We start from the raw sequence: 19,321 nt of genomic DNA on the forward strand, positions 1-19,321 counted from the left end.
AGGACAGACTAACATCCCTGCTGAAACACCACCTCTCTTTGGGGCAGCAGGAGTTGTCAAAAAATCCCATTTGCAGTGCAAACACTTCAGTAGGGGGTTAACAGTGCCAGGGATCAGATGGATAATTCCCTTCAAAATTATTGTTTTACCTCACTCCATCCAATTACTCAAGTTGTTTTGCTATCCCACAGATCTCTCCCTTAATGTCAACAAAATGATTATAGCCTACAACAGCAGCAAGATGTTTCACCCACAGGAGCTCTGGTGAAGTGTTTTACGGCACGAGAAGTTGAAAGCAGCGTTTGATGTGTAAATGTCAGGAACAATCAGCTTCCCTGCCACCCAGGGAAAATACACAAACACAGGCACCCAAAATGTCACAGAGCACCTAAACCATTGCGCAAATGGCCAGCACAAGGGCTGGTGGTGGTTGGAAAAGCTGTGCAGCATTCCTGATCTGTGAATTGTGCTTGGCAGCACAGTCCAGCCCCACTGGTGCTGAGATTCCCAGATCTCCCAGCGCTGGCTCCTGCAATTCCAACATATTGATCAAAACAGGGTTTTTGGAAATGAACATTTCTGAATTCCCTGGTGCACCAGCACTCCTCTTTTCCTGGTAATGGAAGCTACAGAAAGCAGTTTGATGAAACAAGCCAGATCTGAAGGCAGCAGATACTGAAATCTGGAAGATTTAATTGAATATTTTTATTACATATTTTTGGAACCTTCATTATCCCCCCCACCCTCCAGGAATTTAATTACCTAAAGAAAATTATACTACTGATTACAAGATTGCAGGTTTATTTTCACTGCTGAGAACTTTTTTTTTCTTTTTACAGCTCACATTACACTTGCATGACTTGTTTTGTAACATCTTGAAATTTTTAATGCTGTGATGAGGAAAGGTACTTTATATATATATATAGATGAACTAGGCAGAATACTTGATTTGCAGTCTTTTTGAAGGGAAAAATGTTATTTTCTTGGTTTGAGCAGGCCTGTATATGGTTTCTTTGAGCTATTGGATAATGAGTTCACAGGATTGCTCCCAGGATGTGCCTTGTGTTTGTCCTTCAGGCTGGGTACAACATGAGGAACTGAGAGAGGTGTCTTTAAAACATAGTAAGGAATGTTTTCTATAGGGGAATAAAAATAAATTATGCAGAAATTGTGACTCCAGTGTGTATGAAATTAAACTGGCAAGTATACTGTGGTAAATGTTTGACAGATAGGACAACAACTTAGCCAGATTCTCTGTTTTTCCAATACATCATTGCACCTGGGTCTTGTAAATCATAATTCATGTCAGCCAGCACTGCATGGTGAGTTAAGGTCAGGAGAGATTTCCAAATGTGTTATGATGATTATCTAACAATTCAGTTAATAGAGCCATAGAATTGGATGAGATTTTTGTCATTTCCCATGTCACAGCAACAGAGACCTTTGACTGAAACAACATCATGAATATTGGATAAGATCCTGCAGTGCTGCTTCTCCGTGTTATGATATTATCCAAGGATGAAGGTTACAAATACATGAATTGTACTGTTCATTTTCCAGTGGGTAAAAACAAAGGAAAATACCCCCCTAAACAAGTTTCAATACACAACTAGATATAATATAGCTTTTTCTTTATATATATATATATCTGTATATATATCAAGTAAAAAAATCTAAAATAGTTGGAAGTAAAAAATGAAAAAATAGCTGATAGTGTTATTTTTTTCTTTACAGTGATATGGTAGCAAATACAAGACAAATGAATAATAAACCTTTACAGAAGGAGTTCTGGTCCCACCTCCATCAATAGGGCTCAGACTAGAATACAAAATGGAACAAGGTGTTTTTTGCTTTTTTGGCTACAGCTTCTGCAAGTGACAAAACTTATGTTGATAAGACAGAAGAAAATTATAGCACTACACAAAATAAAACTCCAAAGTGTTTTCCAAAAGACCTTACAAACACCATAGGGTACAATTGACTTCTGAACTGAGGGAGCAAACACAAAGCATCACCAATTCCTACTGAGGCTGAAAATACTGTATGCTTGTCCCAGCCTAACCTCAAAATACATAATTTTTGTGCCATCCTACCATTTAAAAAAACGCTTATCAGTGCTTTTTCAATCTGCAGCCAGTTTTAAAAAAGCCAAAGCCACAAATCCATCCAATGGGCTGAGCCAGGTGTGAGACCTCAATGATGCACAGGTGGTCGGCTGCCCTTTGTCCAGCAGTGAATGTCCCCAGAATCTTTTACACCAAAAACATCAACTGACTAAAGCTTGGCCAATGGTCACACTGAGCCCTATCTTGGCTGTAGAAAGGAAAGTACTAATCCCAGCAAAAAAACAAGATCATAGAGACAGTCAACACAAAACAGGAACTTCTTCAGTCGTCTGCATAATAATAACATCATGTTTGCATATAGAACAGCTTTTGCATTATTGCTCTACTTAGAAGAATATAGTAAGGAACTTATACCAGACTTGCACATTACAAACTTAAGGTTCTTTGGTGAAGAATGAGAAAAAACAGTATTAAATTTCGGAGGAGTCTCCTTTCCTATCTGCTGATCCTCTGGATTCTCTCGCAGAGCAGGGAAAGGTACTGAGTCAGCTTTACCATGGCCACGATGGCCACCCCGCCGATCATCATGCAGGTGGGCCACACCAGGGAGTGGAAGAGCACGTTGGAGCTGTACAGTTTGGTGAGGATCACGTTCTTCTGCACGCCCTCGGGGTCGTAGAAGCAGGAGAAGCGTTGGTACTTCCTGAAGTTTTCCATCACCACGTTCACCAGCGACATGGACTCCTCATAGTTCTTCCCACACTTGGGGATGTAGGAGCACTGGGGAGAAAGCAGAGGGAGGAAAATGTCTCCAAACCTGTTGCAGTGTCTGTTTGCAGGTGGCAACTGGGGAAATCTCCAGATGATTATGCTTTTCACAACAAGAGTGGAATACTATTACGCTAATAATGAATTTATCGCAGCAAAACTCAATATTTTGCACATCTACAGAATTTCCCATTGGAGAACCTCCAAGTGCTGTTCAAACATTAATGCTTTAATCTGCACGGTGCCTTGTGAGATAGGTGAATATATTATTATTGCTAATTTGCACATGCAAAAATAGAACGGATGAAGTACCTCTTCATCTTAAGTGGCACACATATGCTCGCGGTTAGATGGGTAATTGACTTTCTGTAAATACAAATCTGGTAGTTTAGCTCTCACTTGGCTTGGATCAAAGTGATCACAGTGGGCACAGGAGTTCACTCACAGGGGGGAGGGATGAAGAGAGACCTCTACACAAATATTCTCATGGGGCAATTCTCATGTTTGTTTCTAGCCTGAGCTAGAGACAAACAATGGGTCTAGTTTTTCCTACTGACAGCCCAGAGGACTTTCATTCAGCCTCTAGCTGAAGATCAACCTGGTTGCCAGGGTGGCACTTAGTGAGGTTTTTGCTTTTGACCCCAGCATAAGTTCCTTTTCTCTGAAGATGACCCTGGATTTTCAGTTTTAGTCCCAAAGGAAATAAGATTTGGGGGTGGCTCTATCTAGCACAGTTGCAGCCTAGATTTCCAGGGAATACTAAAGGCAAGTTATTTTAAAAACAGCTTTATAGAGTCCATGCACTAAAGATATTCCATGGGAAGGGTAGGACAGTGGTCCTGGGCTGTGCTGAGCACTCCCTGCCAAGAGCTGGTGTGAGCTGGTGAGGTGGTTGGCAGACACAAGGACTGAGGCCACATCTGGACAATTTTGGACCTAGAGCAGAAACCCCTCAACTTTCTGTTGCTCCTGCTGGTCTGGGAGTTGACTGATGGAAGTAGCCCAGGGCCTTTCACTTCCCTCTCTCTTCTATGCACTTACACCCCACCAAATCTGAAATTTTTCTACACCTGCATAGGATTTTGATTAACTGTGGAAAACTGCTGCTTGACTTCTCCTTGGACGTGCAGGGGGGGGACCCATCAGGCTGCTTGTCCTGGTGAGAACCTAAAGTAGCCCCAGATAATTTAATGAGAAAGTGAGTTTTGCAAAGGAAAGAAGAAGGTTTTGATTAAAATAATGTGACCCATGGGTTTTGATTATTACTGTTTTAATGTACATCCTTTATAAATGTCCCTCTGTTCTTTTTCGTGACGTGCTGTGAATTCTTTTTTTAACATACTGCAACAAATCCCTAGTCCTAATTATGATCAAAGGATTAACCTCATAATAGGATTTGATTGATTCATTGGCAAGTTATTAACACAGAATATGATTTGAAGCATGGCAGAGATATTGTCTGGCGTTAGCAGACTGGAGCATTAATGGTGGAGCGTGGCCACACTGCCATTATGAATATTTCATAGAGCTCCAGAAATTAGAGATGAAAAATATCAGAGCATTAATATCTCATCCATCTTGCTGCTGGTGCGTGTCTGCTCCCTATAGGATATTCTCTTGTACTCTGACCAAATTTGTCTTAAATGTCCAAAGTCACGAGCCCTCTTCCAGTGCCCACGAGTCTTTAATAGATCATAATCTACTAAGAAGGGGAAATTTCTCAGTGAAGCATTCCTCATTTTCCCTTAGTAAATTATTACTGTCATAACAGCAGTATTTCCAGTTCAAATGGATTTGTGTTATGGTTTTTTAGGGGGAATTTGTTTTTTTTTCTTGTCATTGTTTTGCTATTCATTTCTGTTTCTGGAATTCCCATAAAGTATCCTGAATGAGGTGATTAAACAAGAACTTGGCCACTTTTGCAAAATACAACTTCCCATTGACAGAGAACAGAAGATACGTAGAAGCCAAAAGGATGAAATATTCCTGGGCTCTAAGTTTGCAAAAATATCTCAAGAATGCAGTGAGTCCAAGTGTTCTCAGAGGGGACCTGAACCAGAACCTGAGCTGTTCCCTGCACCACCAGCTCTGTTGGGCTGCCCATGGCGGAGGGTCTGGGAGCATGAGACTGTGGAGTGCAGCTGTGCCAGGGAAGTTGGTTTATTGTGCCTCTCATCCAGACTCCTTGTGCTGAATCCGTGTCTCTCTCCAGGCTTTGGTCTCCCAGGTGCTCTCCAAGGTCTGTGAGCCCTTTGTGTGCTCTCTGCCTCACTCTGGCTCTCCTGAGACCCTGGAAACCTCTTGGTCTTTGCTTTGATCCTCAGCACAAGGACATTAAACTTTGGTTGTGGGGTGCTCCTGGCCTCATTCAACATCTCAGCTTTCCCAGTGAGATCCCAGGGCTGTGTTTCATAGGTGTTTGGCAAACAAGAAGAAGACTCAACAACAGGATGTATTGATGTTTTCTTTGTTTTCCATAGTTTAAATTTCCAAAAGTTTTCTGCAATGCCTGGTAAGGAATTTTATATCCACAATTGTTATGCTCTACCTGTGAATGTAGACAATTATATCCATGCTGCTTTTTGGCACTTCTGAATTGTCAAACAGCTGGAAATCTGCAAGTAAACAATGTCTGGTGCTCTACCTCAGGTGAAGATTCTGTGATACAGCATGAGAAAGGTGGTTCTTGTGTCCCTTGCAATCTGAACACAAGAAGGATCTATCAGACAGTTACAAATAGAAGTTGTGATTAATGTTTTCATCTCTACATTCCTAATATAAAGCATTGGGTAGGTATCCTGTCTGAACCACCTCTGGACACATCCATTCCAGTGCCCTGCTCAGTGCAGAGCTGCTCAGGGACTCTTCCAGTCAGGTTATGAATATCTCCAGGGATGGAGATCACACAACTTCTCCAGGCAAGCTTCTCCTCCTCCTTAAATCAATGAAGAAACACTAAAAAGGTTGTTGTCAGAAAAGCCCCAGTTCAGGGGGGCAGTGAAATACACAACTCTCATCATACTGAAATACACAACTCTCATCATATATCTGTGGCTGGGATTGGTGTCCAAGCTGAGCCTGGAAACTTAGACAGGATGTGCTGTGGCAATCTTTGTGAAAAAGTGCTCAGGATGTCAATTTACACCTCTTTTGGAAAATGCAACAAGTTTGGAGAAGGATTGAAGGAGGAGTTCTGTACCTGAGCTGGCCTGAATTGACTCCTCCAGATGGAATTTTTCAGTTCCCTACTGGAATTCACAGCTGAACACCTCTGCTTCCCCTCCCTGCACCAGGCAAACTCCTTCCTGGCTTATAAACACCTGAGTCTTCAGTTAGAAACCCTGAGAATCCACAGAACCCTTTCTGAGTCCCAGGCAGTTACAGCTGATTTTGGTGATTAAATCCTTCTTGTTATCTCACTAACAGAGAACCAATACAAATCAGCAGCAGCTCCAATGACATGAAATGAGTCAAAATTACATAATGTGAGATCAAAACGGGGCCTCTCTAATTGCTTTAACTACCACGGCCCTTGCTCATGGTGACAGCCTGGCTCGGTGGCTGATTCACCTCTTGCAGAGGCTGTTAGAGCCTTTGGCAGCTGAGGAAGAAAAGTGTGGCCATGGAAGCATTTAAACTGTTTTGCCTGTGGTATTGACAAGGGGCTGGGCTTGTCCTAAAGGCTGGAGATAAAGTAGGCACAGCAAGAGCAATGAAAAGGCAGAAAAAATCCTTATGTGCTTTTCTTGGAAAGACTCGAGCAGCCTGACAGATATCCACTGACTCCCCACTGATTCCCACCAGAGACTGGCAGCAGCATGCTGTAGATCTCAGTATAAATTGTTCCTGCTCCTTACTCCACCTCCTGAGCTGACAGCCAGGTTAGACAGCATTTATTCTCCTGGATAAAACATTATTAAACTCAAAGTGGATTTTGCTCTGTCCGTGCTGGCTGGGGGGGAGAAGAGAGAGGCAGCTCCAGGGGCTGCTCTGTCGCTGTGTGTGGGTGCTCAGCAAAGCAGAGAGGTTGCTGGAGGGGTGGCACCTTTTGAAAGTCACTGGGGTTGGTCTTGGAGTGTCAGGACTGTGCTCTGTGTTGTCCCCAGTAATGTCAGAGCTCAGTGAGTCAGGCACAGGGTTATTTTTGTTTATTTAGCAAAGACAGGGAACACAAATGTGAGTAAATGGATGGAGACGGACAGCTTAGCACCCAGCTGGAGCATCACCCAGCCCATTCAGGACTGCTTTCCTGCTGCATGGGGATGCTCTCTGGCCAGGGAATAGGGAAATCACATCTGGAATGCTGAGGCTGGTTGTGCTGATTTGAGCTTGGAAACTCTGCTGATCCGAGCCATGAGCAAGAAGACAGGTATTTTATAGACATTGCAAACTTCCACTCAAAACTGCTCTTGTATTCAGGTCACATAGCCAGCAGCATGTCAGGAAAACCTAGGAATCCTCCTGAGAGCAGAGCTTAACCTGTAAAACAACCTTGGGCTGGAGAAGTATTAACTGTGCCTACACTAAATTAAGAGGAGGTGGCATCTGGGAGAATTTCAAAGTCCATTTCAGCAAGCAAAAATGATCAATAAAAGAATGTGGAGATTCATGCTGAATCTCTCAATTTATTTGAATCAGCGGAGCACAGAGATTTATCTGATCTCTTTTAATCAAATGGAGGCATGACCATCACGGTTTTGCTTCTGCCCCTGCAGGAAGTGGGGTCTGTCTGTCCTGCCTCAGGCTTCACAGACAGTGAGTGCCTCTTCCTGCACTGTGCCAGAGTGGAGGGAAAAAGGGGGAACTCTTCACCATTTCACACTTCAGAGCCAGAGGACTCCACCATGAGTGGAGTCATGAGTCATGAGAGTTAATTATCCAGCGGAATAAGCAGCCTACTGCAACCATGCCATACTTTGACTGATTTTAATATCACTTCATCTTAATATGCAGGATTAATTTGTTCTACTGAACAGCTGCCATAAATAGAAACACAATAGGTTACTTTGTCAGCAGCCTGATCTGGGGTTCTGCTTTGCCAAGTTTGGGGTTCAGTGACCTTGGATAACCAAGCAGTTAAAGGAAATCTGGCACCTGTAAGACTAATGATCCCACTGTGTCCCAGCTCCCTCCAGTTTGTGCTCTCAGGGACACAGGAGTTGTTAATATGAAGAAAAGGGGATGGGGACAGGGAGATTTCCCTGTTCCCATCTCTACTTTCCCTGTGGAAGGTGGGGAGTGGTGCATAGCCCACATCATTCACACAGCTGTGCTGCTGCTGCTGCATTCCCTGCATCTGCTGCTCCCTTCAGCCTCCAGGCTGGAGCTCTCTCCACCCCACCTGCATGGGCTTACACTGGGGCTTGTACTTGCAGAAGCAGAGGCAGGAATTCTTCAGGCTTGCTCAGAATAATTCCATTAGTCCAACATGTGGAATCAGAGCAGTTGTGCTGTAAAGATGGGGCAACTCTTTATCTTATTCACACCCCAAAACCAGGCCCTTTATGTTCATGCTGCTGCTTTAACCTTGGCACTCCCCAGTCAACAAACTCTCAGGGTCTTTGCAGGGGGAGTGCAGTGATGGAGCCCAGCCCAGCTGAGCTCAGGGGGCTGCTCAGGCTCAGGGTTTGTCACCAGGGATGGAGACGGGCTCTCCTCCCTCCCCATTTCTGCCTGCCCTGCAGAAATGGTGCCATTTCCATTCTCACTGCCACATGGATGCTCCCTGCACATTTCTAGGGCTGTTCACTCTCATGGGGAGCCATTCCTGGGTGGGAGGTGACTTGTCCACAGCTCCATGAGAATATCAGGGTGACAAGTTCTCAGTGATCCCCTGATCTTGTAAAACTGTTGGAAAGGATGAGGGAGGCTCCAGCCCTCAGGGCACAGCACCCCTGGAAAGGATGGAGGCAGAAAATTGCCCCTCTCCAAACATGTTTGTGCACTGATTTCTGTTTTCTCTGCTCTGTGAAACAGCCTTATATTGCTTTAAAGTGAGGAATGGATGTAATGAGATGAGAAGCCCTCCAGAAACCCATTTAGGAACAAATTTTATTCTGTGCTCCTACCTCAGAATTAATTTTCATTGTTTCCTCGGTGTGGTAGAGTAGAAGCTTCTGGCCAGAAGAGGTGAGATTAACATACACCTGCAGGCAGGGGTACTGAGAGATTTTCCAGCACTCTGGGCCGCAGTTAAATGAGCAGTTAAAGGTTTCTGTGATGGATGCATTGAGGAGTGAGCACTGAGTCTCTTCTGTCCAGACACTAAGCAGGAGAAAAAAAGACATTAGAGCATGGCAAGAATAGGAAAATAAGCACTAACGCATCTCAGGATTCCCATCAGAGATGTACTGGGGCATCTTGCAGGAGAGGACACGTGTTGCAGCAAAGCCTGGGCTGGCTCGTGCCACACATCACAGACAGTTTTATTCTGAGTACTCAAAGTTTGGCCTTTGGGCACAAAATTACCCAAAATCAATTACAAAATTACCCTATTCACTTATACCTGTGTATAAATGGAAACTGAACTGGAACTGCGATGCTGGAGAAGGTGAATTTGAAAGGGTGTCAGCAGAGAGAGAGGAAAACTGAGCAGCCTGTGCTGGGGAGAGCACAACACACGTGGTGCTGCATGACAGACACCCTGAGCTGGGACTTGAGGGTTAACTCAAAGTCCAGGTCAGTTTAATGTGAGGACAATTTTGAATTGAGGGTTAACACAAAGTCCAGGCCAATTTAAAGGCTGAGAGGATAATTTTGAATTAGCAGGGTATGGGTTCATATACATGAAGACATAGGAACTCTCAAGTGTTACCTCCTGCAGCTCTACCTATGGGAAAGCTTTTCCTAGTGGCAGCTTGCTCAGATTTCTCTAAGTCAGTGGTTGTAACTTTTCTGGAGATTTCATCTCATCTCCAATTCACCAGAGGCTGAAACTGGAATGATGGAGCCTGGCTGTGCGCTAGCAATGTTCACTGGCATGTATTTAAAAATCTGCAGCTGTGTTTTCCTTGGGGAAAGGGCACACTGAGGGCTCTGCAGAAAGCCCTTTGTGGGCGGGGGAAGGTTTCACCCAGGGCTCCCTTTGATGGTGCTCAGCCCCTCAGCTCACCCCCAAGGTCTTGCCCTACCACAAAGGGCAAGATCCCTGCTTGCCCCTCAAAAAACCTGTGAGGGGTTTTACATAGAAAGTGATATCAAAGATTTCTGCCTAATTCTATTGCTGCTTTACTTAAGCAGTAATTCTGCTTGTATATTCAGTTTTACATTTATATTAAATTATGCTATGTTTTCTGGGGGGAAATGGAATGAAAGGATTTTTCTCACCCTCCCAGGCAGTATTTGTTGGAGGGGTACTGCTGTAAAGGAGAATAACCCCTGAGGAAATCTGTCTGTGTGGAAAAAAGTGACAGCAAAGCTCCTGGGTTGTCTTCTCCTCACTTTCACCTTTCTGGCTGCTGTTTTATTCATGCAAGGGGTAATAAAGTGACACCTACCTACCACAGACTTGTGCAGATGGAATAGTTGATACTTTGGCGGTGTTTTGATATCATCTGGCAATTTTTTTTTCACATATCATATAATAAAAATCAACTCTTTCCACGTGAGCAATTTTGACCTTAGCAGCCTCTGCAATTGACCCTGATATTGCTGAAAGATATGGGAGAGCAATTTGGAATAGCAAATGCTCTTGGATACTTAGCAGGCCTTGATCTCAGCTTTCAAAATCGAATTGTTGCCTTGATTTAAAAAGGGACAAATAACTTTATCACATGAATAAGATGCTTGCAAATCAGTACAGCTCATCCTCATCTGTATTCCTCATCACTGCAGGGTCAAGAGGGAATATTCTCATGCAGGTGCACCAGTATAACTGAGGATGCTCACACCAGTTACTGCAGGCACTTCTTGCATGTGCCTAAAGAAGAAGCCTGTGGTGTTTAACCCAAATATCCCAGTATGTGCCCCTGCCTTCGTGTGGTTTGGGGCATGGCAGACTGATATTTGGATCCCCAGTTACACATTTTTCATTCTCTTAAATTCACCAATCAGGGCAGGAAAAAAACCCATCACTGGCAGTCTTGCTGCAGTCTGTGCTGGATTTTAAATAGGGCTGATGCTTGAAAACTGATTACAAATGTTGTTAATGAATCACAGGCCAAGCTCTCTGCTCAGTGGCAGAGGAGGAAGCCAGAGACAGCCTCAGAAAAATTAAGTGCAGTGCAGGAATGATGGAAGATGGTCTTTTGCTTTCAGCAAATTGCTATCTTTCATGAGGATTTCACTTGTTAAAATGAAAGCAATAACCAACATGGAAAACTACGTGCTACAAAGAGCTTGATTTCCTTCCCAAATTAATTCTCAATCTTTCATTTGGAAGTGTACTGTTTCAAAGGGCTGCAAAATGTTTTTTGCTCTTTTGTCCTGAGTCTGGGCTTGGCAGCAGCAGCCCCTGAGAAGCTGACATGGTTCAGCAGACTGCAGGCCAGCTGATATGGATATTATACTGGTGTAAACTGTGCCAAGTCTGAAGCCTGTGGATTGAGATTTTGTCAAACAGGGACCTAATTCTTCCCTCACTTTATGCCAGTATTACCCAAATTGCTTTCACTGTGGCTGTGCCTGATTTACACCGGGGCAAGGAAGTGCAGAGTTTGTCTGACCAAATGAACAATTATAAACCTTTAATAAAAAGAGCCAAAAGAACAAGCCACATGCAGGCAGCTGGGGATGGGAGGGCAGGGAGGGCCCTGGGGTTACCTTTGCATGTAGGAGCGCAGCAGGGTGATTCCCAGCAGGAAGTACATCATGATGGAGCACACCATCATGGCCAGCCCCAGCAGGATGGCTCGGTCCTCTCCAGCCTTCAGGGCTGTCACTGTTTTCCTTTTGTCCAGTAGGTCGTGATCCCTGATTTTTTGGTAAATATTTCTGAGGTTGAAAATAATACATTTTTATGTGAAGTTCATGTTTAATCATCAATGCAGCCTCTAAAGAAAGGGTGGGCAGTTCCACCTCCATACCCATCTCATGGGAGAGAAAGGCTTAAAGGTCCTCTGGTGTCCTTTTCCAACAGATTCACTCTGACCTGGTGCAAACTTATTCATTTCCAAAATAAATTACAGCCATTTCTGAAAAGGTGAAAACCCCTTACAGCAAAAACAAATATTAAACACTTGTGCCAGCTCAGTAAACACTTCTTTGGTACAGCCTCTTTGGCTCAGCAGAATTATCCCAGAGGTGCATTTGACCTGACAGTGCCATCTCAGGCCACCACAAGATATCCAGGTGTATGAGGTGTCTTTTCTCCAGCTGAATAGGGTAACAAGTCTTACATTACCACATGTAGGAAATAGCCTGAAGAAAGTCACTGTTAATATTATCTGAAAGGACCATGCTCTCTTTTGATTCACTCCAGGCTATTTGTTTGGGCAATTTTCCACCCTGAGTGTGACTCAAAGCTCGTGAAACACTATGGGGATTTTGCAATTGATTTCAGTGGGTTTTTTTGATTGGGAGCTTATTTGCTTTATTCATAAAACAGCTTTTTGGAAGCCCAGTTACTTATTACAGTGAAAACCCTCACAGAGAATTATCCACCAGAGCTATTTGTTCTGGGATTAAAAAAAAAAAGAAAAAAAAAAAGAAGATACAACAAACCATTACCCCTTCAGCAGAGAGTCCTTTGCATTTTCTAACCATAAGTCCTTCTTTCATCTCCGAGCCTTTGATGATTCAATGGGTCATGAGGACACAATGGTGGAGAAGGAAATACTTGAGTACATTTCAAACACACTCAAACTTTGTGGGTTTAAAATGTACTTACAGACCTGAGGCTGGTCAAAATCTCCTGTGCTTTCTGCTATGGTTCTTTTGAATCATCCAGGCAGCACCCGAAGCACAGCTCTGAGCCCTGGCACCACCATAGCATGGACACAGTAGGACACGTGGGAGGAGTTCCTCTTCCACTGTCTGCAAAATGGCAGGTGAGCAACATCAACGTCACTTTGGCCTCTAGCAAACCCACCACTCCTTTCAGCTGAAGCCAACAAGGTGCACTCACCGGTAGGGAAATAAAAATAACTGAGTCAGGTCAACCAGAGAACTTACGTTGGCTATTGAGGATAAAGAAATAGAGATAAGACAGATGTGAAATCACACATAAACACAGTAGATGCAACAGCAAAAAATATGTTTAATCATAGACTCCCTGAGACTGGAATTGAATTTGTATTTAGATGATGAGTCACAGCCAGGAAAAGCACATATGGTGTGGGGTTTTATAGCAAAAATGTTGCTTAGACAGTACTGCAGTCAATAGTCTTCTGTACCTAACAACCCTTTATCCAACTGCAGTTTACATCTTTAGGTGTCCATGTTTCTCTTCAAAACCATTCTTTAGAGCTTGTCAGTATTTTCCTGTTTGGAAATGAAATGATAATTCTGCCTGTCAAGTTTTCCTCTGCTGTTCGGGAAAAAAAATAATATATTGTAAACTGGCAGATGCAATTGCCTTCAAAGAAGTAATGTAGAGTAATAATCTAGTGCTACTTTTCTATTATTATTTATCAAACTGTATTTAACTGCTGCCATTCAGATTTGCATTGCTCCCAAATGGAAGCAGGCAGGAAGGCAGAGATTGTCGTGCAGTTCCAGCACATTAAACCATCACACAGCATAACTTATGGCAACGTGGAGGCATAAAACAGGCCCAGTGCAATCACTCACTAATGCCATTGGACATAAAAGGGATACAAATGGACAATCTGAAAACAAATAACTAATTGGGATTGGTTACAAGTGCTTCCCATGTGGCCCTTAGCCAAGGAACACACCATCAGAGGTAAAAAAAAGGAGGGACTGAAGGATGTGTAGTGAAAATGAGCACCTGGCAAAGGTGACTGGTGAGCACCTGCCAGGTGCATCCTCCAAGCTCACCCACCACAGGAAATAAACCTAAAGAAAGCTCTGCCTCAGAGGTCAGGCTTGGAGCACAGCTCTTTTGTATATGTTTCTTATTCAAAGCCCCAAACAACAGAAAAGTGATAGCCTGGTGCACCTCACTGAGGGCTTTTCCCCCTGAATCCCTGCCTGGAGTCAGCCTGGTGACCCTGCTGGGGTGGGTGATGGTGTGGCACATGCCAGCCCATGCCAGCAGTCCTGCCACAGCCCAGGAGACAGCTCTGAGCAGCCTTCGTCCTCCTCCTCCCCCTCCTCCTCCTCCTCCTCCTCCTCCTTATGCTTGTGCCTGCGCTGGGCTGGTGCCAATTCTCCAATTCTCTTTGTGTGATACTGGGAATGTCTGCTGCTACAAAACTTCACATTTTTGCCCCTTAGAACCCTGTTTTGGGGAACACAATGTGTTTTGCCCAGTATTTGGGCGGAGCAGAGCAGTCCCAGCACCTCCCTCGCTGGGGCACAGCAGTGCCCTGCACATGAGTGCACAGCTGTGTCAGGGAGGGTGAGTGAGTTCATTACCTGTGAACTCCTGGCACAGCTCAGGGGCCTCCCTCTGCTCGGTCAGCTGCAATAATGCCCTGCTTAGCTGGCTGCTTTTGGATCCCAGAGCTGCACAGCCACAGCCAGCTGCCTGCTGGGCTGTTTCAGTACAGGTCACTGCACCCCAGGCACTACTCACCAGGTGACTCCATCTAATCCCAGTGCTTCCCTGGGATAAGTCCCCATATGCCATCCACAGGGGCTGTTGGCTTTTAAAGAGGCCCCAGCTGTCAGAACAAGGTCTCCCTGAGCCCTGCAAAGGCATTTAATAGGAAGCAATCCCCCAAGGACAAAAGGACTTTGTGCCCTTGATCCTTTCCAAAGTGAAGTTCTCCCTGCTAAATTTCCCTGTCCTTTCTGCCAGGTTGCTCAGAGGATAAAAACTGGCTGAGATCTCAGCCATGGCTGTGCCTGCTGGGGACAGGCAGAGATTTCCCTCTCCATGTCCCTGCACAGCAGCAGTGCAGGGATCCCTCTCAATGTGCTCAGCAGATCCTTCTGTACCTCCTGCTCCAGAATGAGTGAAGAGTGCTAAATGTCCTCATGGGAAAGCTAGAAAAACCAGGCACCTGCAATTATTTTATTTATTTCAAATAAACTCAGATTACCTACCTTCAAAGCCCTCCCCTTGCAGAGGGACCATGGGGTGACACTGAGGGAGGCATTGCCTCCTCTGGCACCACGCAGTCCTGGGGCTTGTCAGACAGGGATGCCTGCCTGAATAATTCACAATGACTTTGAATTCACATTCCCTTCTCTGATATAGCTGTTGTTATGCAGATGTCACTCAAATTACCTCATGGTGAGGTATTTACTGATATCAGAAATCCTTGAATGCAGTAGTCAGAAACTACTCCTGTGTCTTACCTGCAGAATTCCCCCTATTCAGGGATTTTTCTGCTCAGAAGTCACCTTCTTTACATTTTTATTTACAGGTATGTTTGGCTGCACCAGTTTTTGCTAGTAGACCTATGGCAACAGCTGGAGCCCTCAGAATAGATATTAACAGATTTGTTCTCTCAATTCCTCCCTTCTTCCTCACCAGGCTGGACAAAACTTAACCAAACCTAACCAACCAAACCAGTGTTTTGTTTTTCCAATGGTTGTAATGTTGTGGAGACCCTCTTTGACAGCTGAGAAAGTATGAGACCTCGAGTTTTCCAAAGCATAAAATGTGGAGCTGGAGAACCATCGATGGCTAAAACAGCAATGAAATACAGATATTCTGGTGCTGATCCTGCAAAAAGAGATGTCTCAGAGATACTTGATTCCTTTCGAGCAAGTGGCTCATTGCAGCACAGTTAATATTATGGTGCCACCCCTCAAAATTCTGCGGCTGTAGCACATATTGGGTGACAAATTGGTGATCCATATGACAATCTTCCTGTCTGAAGTTTAAAGAACAAAATTCTTGGGAAAGGGTCATTTAAGGTGAGTCATTTCTCTGAAAGGCACCACCTGTTTGATATAATGATGGCCCTGGTGACTTTACATGTGTTAAAATCACTGCCAGACACTGGAGGATGAGTTTCTCCCACTAGCAGCACTTGCTCTGCATTCACACCTCTCCTCTGCAGTCCTCAGGCTGCCATCAGCACTCTCTTATTTCCATCTTCTTTTCCTCCCTTTCCCTCCCGCATTTTATTAATCACTCACAAGCTACAAAGAAGTCCTTCTCTTGGGAAATAAACCCACCCAAAGGCTTGTCAGGATATGTGAATTTACCATGGCTGCTGTGCAGGCACAGAGATCCTGCTCCCTGTTCCCTGTTCCTGCGGGCAGGCAGGGATCAGCTCTGCCTGGATTTGTGCTGACCAGACCCTGGTGAGCCCTGAGCCCAAGCTAATCAGCCCGGCTTCAAGGTGTGGATAGAGTCAAAGGCTGTGCTAATCAGCAGCTTCCAGGCAGCCCAAAGCGTGGGCAGATATCTCCTCACCCCTGGGCCATGACAGTGTTCCAATGCAGAAGGACATTAGCCTGGGGAAAATTCAATTAAAGAAGAGACTGGCAGAAGTACAGGAGGCATTTAGACAACCAGCTCCAATGAAAGTTCATGCTGCAAAGCTGGCCTTTTTGTCTTTAAAATATCTGTTTGGGATCAGATAACCCAAGAGCTGAACACCTATGCAACCTTAGCAGAAACATTCAGAGAATTGGCCAATTCTCCAAAGAACCTCAGGGTCCTGAGGGCAGCTCTGCTGCCTGAATTCAGGAGTGCAGATTCCCAAGCAGATGTCAACAGTAATGTCTCATTAGAATTACTGAAGAGTGTGTCTTGCTAATTGGCACTGTAGGTACATTGAGATCTGGTTTTGTTTCACTGGAGTGTGATTTTTTGTGATTACATTTAATAGTCACTGCAAGAGGAACTGAAGGAGAGGTGGAAAGGGGCAAAGGAAAGAAAAGAAAGGCAAATGTGTCCTTGTTGTGACAAGACAAGCTGTCCAGCAAATCTTACTACAAAGGAGAGGGATTTTGGAAGGATGAGTCTGAGCATTACTGACAATTATTATTTCATCGTTGATATTTAACTTCTTTTGTTCCCAACTGAGCACTGCCTTTGTCTGTGGACTTCAAACCTCTCCTTCCCTTCCCTTCTCTTTGGAACATTTCCCTGCTCCCCTGGGAGATCCAGTAACTCATTTATTCCTATCTCCTTCAGCCTGTTCCCTCCAGCAACACCACTCAAGTGGGCTGGTGAGCCAGCAGCTCTCTTCCAAGCAGCCAAACAACCCCCAGCTCCTGTGCAATGCTAAAACAACCCCCAGGTACTGTGCAGGGTGTTGCACACAGGCTCATCCTCACACAGGCTCATCCTCACACTGCACCTGCACAATGAGAAATCACCCCTGGCAGCTGGAGCATCATTCGGGAGTGGGGCAGGGACCTGCCTGGGGCACAGTGTGGCTGCTGGCTGGGGCAGGACACCTGCAAAGAGCATGAACACTTCTCAGGGCTGGGGATGCACAGCTGTGGCTGGGATTAGTGTGCTTTCAAACCTGACACAGAGATGGCCACGGTGTGCTGCTGGTGTATGAGAACAAGGAGGGCTTTGGTTATGGCTCTGGCTCTGGGATCTCTGCTGGTCACAGTGACTCTGAGATATGGACAAGCTTCTTTTTCCCATCCTGGCAGCTGAAGAAGGAGTCAGGATTCTTCTGTTTTCATTCTCAAGGTTGTTTATTGTTTCTTATCTGTAACATTCTTTCTCTGACCCCCCCAAGGTCTGTCTGGCATGTTGGGCTGAGGCACACTGAGCCCCTCAGAGTTGGTGTTGTCTTTTTATACTAAAAACTCCATGTACATTATTTATTTACCATAACTTCCCAATACCTATCACTACATTAGACAGTGAGCTTCTACTCTAAACCAATCTAAAGTGCCAACATCACAGCAGAAGATGGAGGTCAAGAAGAAGAAAGAGAAAGGCTGGACACACCCAGATTCCTCCATCTTGCCTCCTGAACCCCCATTCTAAAAACTTAAAAATCTATTTTTCAACCTGTGATAACTATCATTCTACTTAAACTCTTTTGTTTTGTAATTCTTCATATATAGGTTGATAATTGTTTTTCCATAGGTCAGGATCAAAGGCACAGGGGTCTTCGGCTCTGTGCCAAGGTCCCTGAGCCCCTTGGCAGGGTCTCGAGTCCTCCAGGGCAGCCAGAGGAATTTCGTGGGCTCCAACATCTGGCATTGCCCCTGGGCTCTGCTTTGGCTTGGCAGAGTAACCCTGGCACTGCTGGGCTGCTGCTGTGCCTGGTGGAGCAGCGCTGGGGCTGTGGGCACAGGGAGGGCACTCTGTGCATCCCTCCTGCATCCCCAGTGCCACCACTGATATGCAAACCCATAGGAGACAATCAGCACAGGTGCCTTTACCTTTTCTCATCATGTCTGTAAGATGTAGATCCCCGGCCACTGGTCCAAATAAACATTTTAGAGGGCTGCCCAGGGTTGGCTCTGCTCGCTGCAGTGGGACGATGGAAGGACCTGGGGGAAGAGGGATAATGTTTGTCACTGCCCACCCAACATGGCAGAGCACACCATATCCAGCGTGCCAGATCCCCTGTGCTCTGAGGATGGACATTTGTTAACTTGAGATGAGATACAAAATAATGGAGATGAGAGACCAGTGTGTTGGAATGGAGAATAAACCCCATTTTAGCCCCACTCACTGGGAAAAGATGAGGCTGGATGATCAGGTTTAGCTCTGCTCCACGCTGCAAAGGATTCATGTCATGGGCAAGGAATCATCAGCAGTTCAAGGAAAGGTAATAGCTGTGTGCAGTGTTCTTATGGCAGTATTTTTCAGGGACAAAATGGCTATTGTTTAAGCACATCCACACTCATTACAGGTTTTTGGTTTTCTGCAGCTCTCTGCAAGGTGAGGCTCTCAGGGTGTCTGAATGGGGCAGAAGAGGGAGATACAAATGCAGCATTTTCTGGAAGTGTAACTGATATGACAAGGATATCTTTTCCCATGGAGAAATTACTATCTCAAGGCAAATTAGATCCCTGCCCAAGGACTTCCTTGTTTCATTTCAGGGTGTGAGATCTGTTGCCTTCTCTCAGGCTCTCAGGCCATATTGGACCTTCTAGTGGGGCCACAGCTCCCCTTGTAGCCCTTCTTAATTCCTTCTGGTTTTCCTGAGTCTCAGTTAAAAATCTTGGTCTCTGAGAACTGGGCCATTCCTATGAAGGCTGCATTTTGTCTTCTTTCACAGCACAACATTTTGTGGTTTTAATGCATTCAGATACAAGCTTAAGGGAAAAAATATTCCAGATACCAAATAGTTCATTGTGAAGTTTTCATACACTGGGGGCCATTCTTTAGCTCACTGAAAAATAGACCTGATGGCTGGTGCTGTCAGCAGAGAAGGCACATGATCTGAGAAAGTCTCTAATGCCACTGTCTCCATCATCATGCAAAGGGCTAATTTCAATATTTGCATAGTGGGGAACCAGGAGAATACTTAAATACTGTAGAG

At 44.8% G+C, this 19,321-nt stretch overlaps 1 protein-coding gene across 3 annotated transcripts in view; it reads right to left on the reverse strand.

Moving 5' to 3' along the window:
* Positions 1-731: 731 nt before the first annotated feature.
* KCNMB2 (potassium calcium-activated channel subfamily M regulatory beta subunit 2) overlaps positions 732-19,321 on the reverse strand; it is a 92,867-nt gene continuing 74,277 nt past the window's right edge. For 2 of the 3 annotated variants that reach the window (XM_064721014.1, XM_064721012.1), the window contains exons 2-5: positions 18,213-18,323; positions 11,595-11,765; positions 8,903-9,098; positions 732-2,846 (exon numbers count right to left, since the gene is read on the reverse strand). In XM_064721014.1, coding sequence (XP_064577084.1) covers positions 2,562-2,846; positions 8,903-9,098; positions 11,595-11,765; positions 18,213-18,268 — 708 coding nt within the window. In that variant the 5' untranslated portion in view covers positions 18,269-18,323 and the 3' untranslated portion in view covers positions 732-2,561. The remainder of the gene's footprint in view (positions 2,847-8,902; positions 9,099-11,594; positions 11,766-18,212; positions 18,324-19,321) is intronic. The other variant, XM_064721013.1, reaches the window with a different exon arrangement.

The sequence above is a fragment of the Zonotrichia leucophrys genome, chromosome 9, assembly GCF_028769735.1.
Source record: "Zonotrichia leucophrys gambelii isolate GWCS_2022_RI chromosome 9, RI_Zleu_2.0, whole genome shotgun sequence".
In the NCBI taxonomy this organism is placed as follows: domain Eukaryota; kingdom Metazoa; phylum Chordata; class Aves; order Passeriformes; family Passerellidae; genus Zonotrichia; species Zonotrichia leucophrys.